The 12429-nt window shown below is 42.9% G+C and overlaps 1 protein-coding gene across 1 annotated transcript in view; it reads right to left on the bottom strand.

The window, feature by feature from the left end:
• Positions 1-12429, bottom strand: part of gmds (GDP-mannose 4,6-dehydratase) — a 171889-nt gene that overhangs the window by 95319 nt on the left and 64141 nt on the right. The window contains exon 7 of the mRNA XM_034146121.1: positions 8006-8133. Within this exon, the coding sequence (XP_034002012.1) occupies positions 8006-8133 (128 nt within the window). The remainder of the gene's footprint in view (positions 1-8005; positions 8134-12429) is intronic.

Raw genomic sequence — 12429 nt, forward strand, 5'->3', positions numbered from 1 at the left:
TTCAAAAACCAAAACAAGAGAAAGACAATCCTCATACCACAGCCATCAAAGGCGTCCAGCTGGACATACCCTCTCTATTTAAAGGCAAAAACATACACCACCCAGGTGTTTTGGCCTCCATCAGGCAGAAAGAGTCATTGGCGTGCCTACTTTAAGTGTACTGAAGATGTTTGGTGCCAATCATTTGAACATGATTTGCACTCACGATCAATACCGCAATAAAAAATTATTAATTCTGACATACGTTTGCCTTCGAACTTCCAAAAGTCGTTCCTTAACTGGAGAGGGAAGACTTTTTTTTACGGTATTTTTATAGGTTCTTGACTTCCAATTCTTTATGGGGTGAAACAGCCTTGAAACAGGAAAATATAGCTATTACATGTGTCAAATGTAATCATCTTCACTGGCTACTGCTGAAAAAGTGGGATAATGAGTGCTCGTCGCGTCATTTTTGGGATGGTAAGTGAAAATGATCACAAACACTGAACAATACGATTGGGTATGCAGTTGTGAAGCACTTCAAACTAAGTAATAATTCAGAGACATTTGAGAGAAGAATGAGAACCAAAACGCAAAAGAGCGATTGGAGGACAGAAAAACAACATCTGGTTTAACCAACAAGAAAAAGATTAGAGAAGAAATCCATTTAGTAGCATTTCTGGAGCTTGCACAATCTTGCTTGAGAGATTGTATTACCGCTTTCTGTTTTTCGCAGGCACATCAAAGACTCACTGTTGGCCCGAAAATGTATATTAAAAGTTCATTCTCAACTTGAAATGGGAATTTCTCAAATATCTTTTCAATGATAATTCTCAAAGTTGATTGTTTAAAAAGAGCAAACGTAATATTGCAATTTGTTATCTTTCATATGGTCCCAATTAATGATTCGTCCATTACATGTCTTTTTCCAGTGTCTCCAGGATTAATCCATCCTTTATCAACTCATCTTGTCCATGGACAGCAGAAGGTTGAGTTGTGAAGAGGTAAAGCATGCAAAATATAAAAGAAAAAAACAAACTGGGGTTTCTGCTTCTTGGCAAGAAATTGTGATGTAACAGCTAATAATTACAGTCCTCTTTTGTTTAGAAGATTATTTAAAGAGTTCTGGTTTCATTGATATAGAAACAGATTGTATTCATATAAAACTCCTCATGTCCTTGCCAATTTTACCTTTGATCAATTCTCACAGACCATCACAAGTGCTTTACGGCTAAAAGCTGACTAGGAAGAAACCGAAGTGGTAGGGAGGGGGAAAAAAGGACGAGAACTGAGGGGAAAATAAGAAAGCTGTTCCCTGAAAAACCCCTGAATCTCACCCCAATATTGAGGACACTTCTGGGTCGGGTTTCAGTCTGTAAAGCTTTAAACCCTACTGTGGCCCCTTTACAAAACCCTAGAGTCTGTGCTGTCATGGATCTGTGTGTTATCTCTTCCTCTATTGTTAGAGCAGCGAGAGGGAGTCACTTTTACACAACCTTCCTCCATTTATCTTCCCTCAGCTCGGATTATCTGGACTGTGAAAATCGTCCGTATCTCTGCTATATGACTTTGGTACGATGCCACGGTAAATACTCACCTCATGTCCGATGATTTAGAACAGAGATGGGGCAAGAGAGGAGATCTATTCCTAGTCTCTCACCTAATTCATTATTCTTATCAACAGACCTCCTAGGCATCTTTACTGTGCAATTGTCCAAGTGCAACCCCCCTTTGTTTGTCATGACTAGATCAACAAAAACTCAACTGAGTGTCAAAGCAGAAAGTCGAGCCATGTGTGTGGTGATAGCTTACATTCAAATATGCAAAAGTAGAATGAAAAGAGAAAAATGAAGTGATTTACTGCCTGACACAAAAGTTACCATGAACAGTTGAATAAGCACACATTGCAGTTTAAATCTTTCAAGACATTTTAGTTTAAAAGAGGGTTTAGTAAGGTATTATGTTTAGATGAAAACTGAACGTTATCCCAAAGAATTGTTTCTTTACAATAAAAACATTATTGTTATATGCTTGTGCAAAATCATTCCATCTACCAACAATGTAAACAAAAAAAACATAGCTAATAAGCTTTGAAAAAAATAACTACAATTCACAAGAGACACTTTCAATTAGGGAGAAAAAACACAAAATAATTCCTTTATAATGTCCTCTGGATTTTATATCACTAGATGTTTTTTCCACTGTCCTTCTTGCAAGAGGATCTCTTGGCACTCCAAAAAATACAATTAATTACTGTTGATACTGTAAGAAATGTCTTCGGTTGAGCCCATGTTTAAAAAAGGACATCCTTTAAAGGCTCCGTGGACCAATTAAAGTATTCAGACCTTGGATCAGATATAAGTCCTTTATGTTTTTGTTATGTCATCATGTGCTGTAGGTGTACATATACAAGTGTAAGAAAAAAGCCCTGTGTGTGTGTGTGTAGTGACATTAATTGCAGGCGAAATTCGACCCATGGCCTTTTCAGCAGCTTAATAAACTGGGGTTTGCCCCCTGTGGCTCAGAGCAATAAAAGCTTACCACACACACACACACACACACACACACACACACACACACACACACACACACACACACACACACACACACACACACACACACACACACACACACACACACACACACACACACACACACACACACACACACACACACACACACACACACACACACACACACACACACACACACACACACACACACACACACACACACACACACACACACACACACACACACACACACACACACACACACACACACACACACACACACACACACACACACACACACACACACACACACTTTGTGTGGGATGCTGTCAACAGGACGGTAGCAACTGACAGTGCCTCTCTCCTTAAATGATCTACACTATGAGAATGTGCACACACACACAGGACTTTATGATAATGTCAGCATGGGTGTGTTGGGCCATCAGTGGTGGAGTTTAGTTGTAGTCAGGAGGTTTTTGGTGATGAAACCTAATGCGCCCTCTCCTCTACCCTATTAGCTCCCATTTTAGCTCTTTACTACTCCAGCTGTGTTTATTAAACCTTACAGAGCGGTCAAAGGTATTTATCAGCTCCCTGAACCACTGTAAAGATCCAGGCATGTGACACACACACACACGTACACACACACACACACACGTACACACACACACACGCACGCACGCACACACCAACCAAGGGTACAGCGCCCTCTACAACACAGCGAAGTGCCTTCACAAGTGTCAATGCCAAAATGAAACAGATAGCTCACCATTATTGATTAAATCAAATGGTATACAAGGTAGCTTTTCCCAACTGTAAAACAAGAGCCCAAACTACACGCATAAAATCCCCAGCTGACATGATATCTGTTGTATAAGTGTGATCAGTTAAACATATTTAGCCTATGTTGTGCGTTGTTAGTTCAGTAGCTTTTGAATTTCTTAATTGGAGCTGCGACAATTAGTCACAATTTTAATAATCACATTTCTTTGGTTTAGGCAAGTTCTCTAGTCCAGTTACTCCAATGTATACATATGCTGGTTCCCAGGATCTTCAACAGTTATAAACTGAATACCTTTGGTTTTAGATGGTTGGTCTGACCAAACAAGATATTTGAAGAAGTCACCATGTCTATTCATTTGCCAGAGATATAGGTCAGTGAAGAAATTATACGTTTTTATAGGTTTTACTTATTGTGTTCTATTATTAATGACGTGTTCCTACTTTTTAATATATTATATGCAAGTCTACTCCTACGTTTGCTGTTTTAATACCATAAATTCCCTGTTGCAGGACAAATAAAGGATTTCTGATTCTGAAATGGGGAAGAGGGAGAGAGGGGTATGACACGCAAAACAGGTCCTTATGCTAGAATTGAACCTCTGATGTTGGAGTTATATGGCCTCTACTCTAACCACTTGGCTAACAAGTGTTCCAGAAAATGTTCTCTTTCTCACATTTTATATATTAAGTGGGTATTCCTTTTTCAATATAATTGACACCCTAATAGTAACATTTATAATAATCTTTAGTTGGGGCCTTTTTAGCTAGTTATATCAGCTCGGCTTTTCCCCCTTATTTCCAAATAAGTAGAAGACTTAGTTAGGTTCACATGAACTTCAAATCTCTGATCCGTTTTTTTTAACTAGGAAAGAGCCATGTAAAAAAAGTTTGTCAAAAGACTTTCCCATTAAAAGAAAATGTCTCATCTCCACAGCCATTGATCCAGTGTCCACTAAGTGTAACACCCTGTCAAAAGGACTAAGAAAGATAGTGAGGCCCTTTTGCAGCGCTTATGCAGCCTGCTCTAAATGTAGACGTTCATGTCTAGTGTACTGTACCAAGTCCTGAAGCCTGCCCCTGCTGTCACCTCCAAGGCCAAAAACATGTGATGAATGGCCCGGCGCTCTCATCAATCATCTGTGATTGGCCCTGATCTGCGCTCTGATTGGCTAATTAGCCTCATCTGTAACCATTACTGCACAGAGAGGCAGCTGCAGCAGTAAAGAGAAAAAAAAGGGGATAAGAAAAATAAAGGGGGTGAAAAATTACACCATCAGGGCTGTCCTGTCACCTCGCTGCCTTCAGACAATGCCAGGAATCAGACAGCTACCGCCACACACACACCTGAAGACTGCAAGGAGACACCTACCAATGCCCAGAATTTCACAGGTAATTATATTTTGAAAATAAATATGAGAACAAGACGAGAGCGAGTTGTCAGGACTGTGTGTCAGCGGGTCAGCCACATCTCATCTGGCAACAGTTTCTGCCCCTTCCAGCAAGCGAGAACAGCAACACCATTTCCAGTCAGGGGAAAAATAAGAGCCGGTTATTAGATGTCAGAGGGAAATATCTGGTAACTGGGTGGTAACTGCTCACCCAGCGAGGGCCGGACGACAAGGAGCGACAGTTTGGTGGAGCACTGGTCGAGTGACGCAGCTTTTCAGGAGGATGAAACATCAAAGAGTAAAAGGTTAAGTGGTGGGAGGAACATGGAGAATTATAAAAAAGGCGGGAGAGGAAACCGACAAATAGACAGAGAGAAAGTGAGGCAGGATGGAGCCTGGGGGAAGAGAGAGGGCCAAAAACACCAGGCCGACGTCTGCTCCTGCTCCCTCCCAGCCAACCCTGTTCTCTGCACAGGAAATGGCTCTCTGCAGACATAGGAGGAGGAGGTGGTGTGTGGGAAGGGGGGTCGAAATAGCTGTGCCCACCATTGGCCAACCCGGGGCGAGGGCACAGGCTAAGAGGATGGAGGAGGGAGGACTACTCCTACATCTCTATCTGCTCTGATAGTCTCTAGCGAGTGATTGCGGGATTCTCCTTGACATGGCTTGATTCAGAAATATTTTCTGTATCACCAAATCCCAGAAAACCGCAGTCAAAAGGGAAAAAAGGGACAGCCAAATGTCTCAAACCCCATTACCAAACTGGAAAAGTCCAGAGCTTAACCCCTTTTAAGGAAATTGAGATCAGGGGGATTTAAATGAATTTATCTGGCGATTTTATACCTAAGCTCCCGGCATCTATTCCATAATAACATAATAATAGAAGGACTCCATTGAGAGTAGCCGGGCAGCTTCAGGTCTCAGACACCCGATACCCGGCGGAGACGATGCCCAGCCAGCCGCACGCCTTCAGACGTCGTTAGAGCAGACACACAGCACGCCCCTCCTGCCACCCGCAATCCATCCACAGTCAATTACAAGCAATTTCCCTGTCCTGGGTGGGGTGAGGAGAGGGAGCGGGAGAGAGGGAGGCAGGGAGGAAAAGCAGTTGTCAGCCTAAAGCAGACACACATGGTTCTGTTTACAAATTGCAAGTTGTTTGGTTTCGCCATGGTAACACAGTGCTGACGCTGGCCGGACGGATATTTGGAAGTGAGACGGAGGGAGAGGGTGGTGGTGACAGTCGTGGCCTTTGATGGTCTGCAGGGTGGGGTCCACTTTCAGCGAGAGGGATGGTTCATTTATGCATAATGTACAAACTTCCCACAAACACGCGTCTGTTTCCCTCCTGCCTTCATCTTCTCCCCCTTCTTCCAAATCAGTTCCCCTCAGCACCTAGGGCTTCTGTTTGGCTTCCCCGAAATCCACTCTTACGAAACTGGAGACGCACAGCGAGGAGGTGCCTGATTCACCAGAACTGGAATGTCTGCCATTCCCACAGGAAACCTGGGGCGTCTCAAGCCAGGGTGCCCAGGACAGGCGGGTGCACACACACACATAAATACAGAAAACAGGCAACAGGGTTGCTCACACAACATATAAGTACACAATTGGTCAGTCAGACATATATAACCGGATGCTGGATGCTGAATGTGACCAAACAACCAGACTTACAAACATAGTAGCCAAGTGGGCAGAGCCACTGGAAGTTGTTTATTACTAACTGTAAATATACAGTTTGAATGTTGATTTTATGACAACCTCAATATTTCTCAAAACAAACATCATTACTATTTTACGCTTACTATTAGCCTACTGGCAGGTATGGAGGAGAGAGAAGCTAGAGGGAAAGTAAAGGCAGCAGTACGGTATATATTGATAGTTTCAGTTTCATTCATTCTCGTGATTTGTTAGTAGCCTTTCTTTTTAATCAAAGAAAAAGCTTGGTTGCTACAGGGTTTCAAATTATTTGCACTCATTATAGGGTATTCCCTAATCCGAAGGCTGGAAAAGCACTATACAAAGTCAATTTGCCACTTACCACAAACAGCCAATACTGTACAGGCATTTACTGTAGCAACGGATCGCCATGTGGGACAGCTCAGACTCTCACAACTTAAAACTCTAGGTCTCTTTTATTTTCAGTTTTCACTTGTAAAATCCTTTTTGTACGTTCAATAAGTAAAATCCTACAGAAACATTATCATCTCGGGTGGGTGAGCCATGCCTTTACTGGGAATTTTAATCTCTTTATGACAACTTTTCATTGATGTTTCACTTAACGGTTAGTCAACTTAGAAGTGGTGGCCTGTTTGGTTGACCTTCATTTACGACATATAGTGCATCATCCTTAATTTTTGTTGGACTGCAAAATATTATTCCACAAAGCGATTATTTTTCAAAAGCAACAGACTTATTGTGGTCCCATTTTAGTGAATACAATTCAAGTCCGACTTCCAACCACGAGGCAAATATTATTCATTGTGGTTATGATCGGATATGATTGATCTGAGGTCTTCCCGTATCAGGCAGTGACTGCTTCGCTGACGCCTCTGTGACCCGCCTTAACGGCGTGATCCACCACCGCCCTGCACTGACGCAGAGACCCTACACTGCGATCTGCAGTTAAACCCAAGTTCTCCGCCGTAACCTCCTCACCCCTGCTCCCATCTCAAAGAGCACCCCCCGCCACCATCACCTCCTAATAAAAACACAGTCCACTGTGAGGGGTCTGCTGTCAGACATGGCAACCCCGTAGAGTCTTTCATCTCAACAGCCACACACACGTGTTCAAACCTTAACGTATCACACACACATAGGAATGTGCGTTTCCCTACACACATTCAGAAACGCTGAGCTCCGTCTGCTCCTGGACGTTGCGACCCCACTGTTTCGTTTCATCTCCACACTCCATTCCCTGCTTGCTGCTGGCACCATTACGTTAACACAAACACTATATTTCTGTCATCGTCCCCAGGACGCGGCGTTCCCTTTAATATCTTTCTTTTTTCTGCGGGCGTTCGGGGAAAAGGATGATGGGGGCCTGAAGGGATCTGGGACATGGGTGAGTTGTGGGAAACCAGAGTGCAGTCCGTGGCCTCACAGCATGAAGCCCTCTCTTTTCTTCTCTCGCTCCCCCTTTCTTTCTCTATCTGTTTCTTTTTTGGCAGAGAATCATAGGAGGCTTCATGCAGATCGCATATTTCGGCCTCAAACGATCTGGGAAAACATGCCCTGTTAATGCTATGTTCACATTTGAACCCTGTTCAACCCTGAAGCGGTGCACTCATGGTCTGTCTATTTCTTTAGGCTGGTGTGCGGTTATGATCGTGTGTGTTTTACCTCCACATAGTCTTTGGCGTGGCCCCAGTCCCTCTTGGAGTCCAGGTTGCCCAGGCTGAAGCTCTCCAGTTGGCCGAGGTGAATCTTTGCCACAGAACGGCTGATCTTACGTGTCACAAAGTTTGAACCTGAAACACATACATTAAAAATGCTATGTTGGCATCTTCTGAATTCAATCACAGTTTACACGGGATATAAATATTACAGAGGTTTATCTCGATCCAACACATACAAACACAGAGACAAAGAGCAGATAAGTGAAAATGAGGTCTTTGCATGGAAGATGGAGTTAGGAGATCACTACCAAACTCTTTCACCACACGCACACAAAGAGAGATGTCCAAACCGCTACTACTGCTCCAACTCCTCTTTAGCCAGAGTCAAATCAATTCTTTACCACCTCACATTACAGCCACTAGATCCTTTTAGATTCCTTCTCTCTCATTTTCCTCTGTAATTCACTGTTTCAGTGTCAAATCTGGGCTGGAAGCCAAGATAAATCTCAGAGCATCAGTCGGTCTACACCAAAAAAAGCAACATGGAAGTGCCAAAGAAAAATGACAACCAAACAGGACCACCCTGGCTCAGCCGGAGCAGGGTCCAGTCCAGAATCACTGAATTGACAGACATCATCTGCCAGATCGCCTAGCGGTGTTCCACGTGGCGATATTATCTGTTGGAAAAGAAATGAGCCTGTAATGAATATTTCTGTGCCACTAGAAGGTTTCGAGAAGCTTTTGGGTGTTTTGACACTTAGGGTCGGTGTTATGTTCTCTTTTCCTGCAACAGGCCTGCGAATAAATGGATCAGTTCTCCAAACCAAACACATATTAAGCTGGTGGAAATCAACACTAAATATCAGGGTGTCATGTCTAATACTGCCACTGTCTTAGTTGAAACCGCTTATTATAGCTTGAGGGGCTTATCCCTGGCTAGGGTCTTCTGCCTTGTGTTCAAAATGGCAGATATGTGGGAATATGTCATTTCAAAGGAAAGCTTGAAGCTTTCATCAAAGAGTTGGCTATTTTTAGCCCAAACAACATCTCTGCTGTATATAAATCTCCCACAACCTTGCGTGAACCTTTTTTTCGAGATCTCTTAGGAGCTCATACATGTTTTTTTCAAACTCATCGTGCCTAAGATGAATGTTGCCTTTTAGCTCTGCGCCAATCCAGTCCATAATACCCTGACTCTGTCTCTACACTGTATCACTGTTGCCCTGACATGGAGCAGAGCCTCCATTTAGACACAGGAAAATCCCATGAACCCAATCATGCGAATGCACCAAATTTGTAGTAATTATTTCATAGGAAAGCGACAGCCCTGGGCAGACTGAGCTAAAACAGACCAGAGAAGGTTAGACACGCTTATTTGAGAAAACACAGCATGTTGTGTGTTGGTAGCAGGGCACATGGCCCTCTTGTCAACGCTGCTTTGTGGCCATGTTGAGTTGGAGTTAATACAGTTTAAATAAGGCTCTAGGTAGATAGTCTTTAGACTTTTTCTGGATTCAAAATTAAGTCCAATCTCCAAATCGTTCTATTATTCAGAAAACAGTTAATTAGAACTGTTGACACCTTTATTAGAAAATAGCATGTGTTTATGAAGCGTAGATGAATTGTGGATGGAAACCCCCTCCGATGTCAGACTTGTCCTGTATTTGCATGATTGTCTCATCTGGCCCTCGGGCCCTTTCTCTAACCTGGCAGGTCATTTGTTCTGGCAGGCACCATTGCTCTTGCTAACTACAGTCAAATGTTAAGCAACGATTATTCATCTGCCACTGACACATCCGTGATTGTCAGCTTTTCACTCAGGCAGCAATACACCATGCCATGCAGCTGCACACACATGAACTAACATCATTCGCACTTCATATAACGGGTGCTCAAACAATTAAGCAATTGGTCAATGGACAGACACTTAATCGACAACTATTTTAAAAGGGGAACTCCACAGATTTACACATTAACATTAGTTAACTAGTCATGTAGAATGAATACTATACTGAGCCAAAAAGTTGAATAATGTTTTCTGTGGAACAACTTTCCCAAGAAAACCACCCCCTTACCCAGGGTTATTTTCACTTGGACTTTACAATGAGAGTCTGCGTTACAATCTTAGGGATAGCAGTTTTAACAAGGGGATTTCAACCATGTTAGGGAAGTCCAATGATAAGATGATATGTTGCAGTATGGGAGTTGAAAAAAAAGTATTTTTAGGACTTAAAGTCAGTTTGCTCAGCTTCCGCTTGCTGGAATGCTTTTTAAATAACTAATTATCTCTTTAAACAGGCAAAGAGCTCAACATGTGATGTGTTATCCTCTTAAATGTCAGTGCTTACCACTATACAAATGGTAACATGAGTAAGTTCTATTGAACGCATTCTTTTTGCAATAAGCAATGTTTGTTCTCTTTTGTGTTCCATACGATTTGATTTCTGTCATTGTAAATACATTATTTGGGATTTTTGGATTGTTAGTCTGAAAGCACGTTATTTTATACTGACACATTTGGTTTGAAAACTTCTGATAGACAGTTCCTTCTTAATATCGTTTTTTACATTGTTGGCTTTAAAGATTCAGCATAAATAATCAAGGATTGAACAATTATCCAATTGTCATTAATTGCGGATCTGTAAAATATATTCTTTATTAGGACCCAGTAGGGCAATTAAATGTAACAAGAGCCCAGATCGGTAACTACAGTAAATTGCAAGGCAGGGGTTTGATTTGATCCAACATCCAAGGGAAACTCAAGTTTGCAGGTTAAACACAGGTTGTCAAAACTGTGCAGAGCCATGTTGGCCCTTAAAAAGGTGGCAGAGGGATACAGTGGAGTACAGCACACCCAATCAGTAATAAAGTCCATTATTTCCCCCCAAGCACACCTGTAGTTTCCTTGTAAAGCTCACACCTCTGTTTTGAGTGGCTCTGCTCCCTGCCTGCCCTAATTGGTGCGGTGTGGACCAGAGCGTGGGCCTAATGGACCAGCCTGCCTGGCTGTGGACAAAGCCTGCTCTGTTACTGGCCCGGGTGTTAATGTGTTTCCTTTACTGGCAGTGGCACCGCAGGACAGCCAGGAGGAGGGGTTGGAGGCAGGCTGACAGGAGGTTTCGAGCCCAAACGGGGCAGCGGTGGCCGTTTAACCTTGCCCATACCCCGGCGGAAAGTCTAATAAAACCATGGGCCGTGAAAACTGAGCAGACAGCAAAACCCATGCCAGAAATGGACACTCAATCTATTTTTCTCCCCCTCTTTCTCTTTCTCACTTAACCGTTTCATTTCGTTCTTTTTTTTTTACGTCATTCGTTTTTTCATTTCTTGGCCAGAGGAGCGACAGGAAAAGCGTAACACACTGGCTTCTTTGGCACAGCTGGACTAAAGTTTGGGGGGGTGAAGAGAGAAGGGGGAGGGTGAAAGAGGGGACATTTGCGGAGATGTATCCCATCCAGAGCCAGGCCATATGGGCCCAGACAGGATGGGGACTGGAGCTGTCAGCTGGGGGCTCGGGTCTGGAGGAGTCACCGTGGGGATTGTAGGTTTGAGGGGATTTTGGCCAGACTTGCCTTGGTTACTCAATAGATTGTGTTGTTAAAACCATGCTGCTAAAGAAAGGTGACTTATGAAGTCTGCCTTCACACTGTGTGACGGCCCAGCCCTTACTGTATGAACTCAGACCTCAAGATGTCTGACTCACACTCATCTATATTACCGTCTGCAAGTGTATTTATGTGCAATGCTAATTGAGATTCAACCGCAGTGTGATTTATTCAAATCCCTCTCCTGTTACATTTATTTTGAAGACATACTGTACTATGCAGTCATGACTCAGCATCAACATGGCACATCAGCTCTGGAAAAACTGAAAAATGTAGCTAAGTCAAGTCTTGACTGTATCGAGTTGATTTTATATGTCACACTTACACAGCTTGAAAATCTACTTCCCATAAGCCCAGTCTCCTCTTCCAACTTTAGACCTGGGGTATGTTTTTCTTTACAACGTAAATCTGCTCCGAGTTGATTTGCAGGATGCTAGTGATTTCTCAATATTCTTAATAAAAATGTGGAATGAGCCCAGTGTTTCCCCTACCATTGTCTTGGCGGGGCGCTGCGCCCTGCCAACGGAGCCCCGCGCCCCGCCTGAAATTCAAGGTGTTTTTTGTTTTTTTTTAATTAAAAAAAAATATATATATATATAGCACCAAATTGCAACTGAAGTAATCTATCTACGGTCACTTTTCACATTGAACATGTGCTCTTTTATTAAATAAACTAAACGCCTATGTTATTTATCCAATGTATGTGCATGTTTCAGTGTCCACTGCTTTGCGTATTCACGTTCTCCCTCCGCTCTGTTTCTGAAGGGCTTAATTTCCATCTCCACCCCAACACTTTTCAGGGTTTGAGGTTGACGCTGTAGGC

Source organism: Trematomus bernacchii, unplaced genomic scaffold, assembly GCF_902827165.1.
Source record: "Trematomus bernacchii unplaced genomic scaffold, fTreBer1.1, whole genome shotgun sequence".
Classification (NCBI taxonomy): Eukaryota; Metazoa; Chordata; class Actinopteri; order Perciformes; family Nototheniidae; genus Trematomus; species Trematomus bernacchii.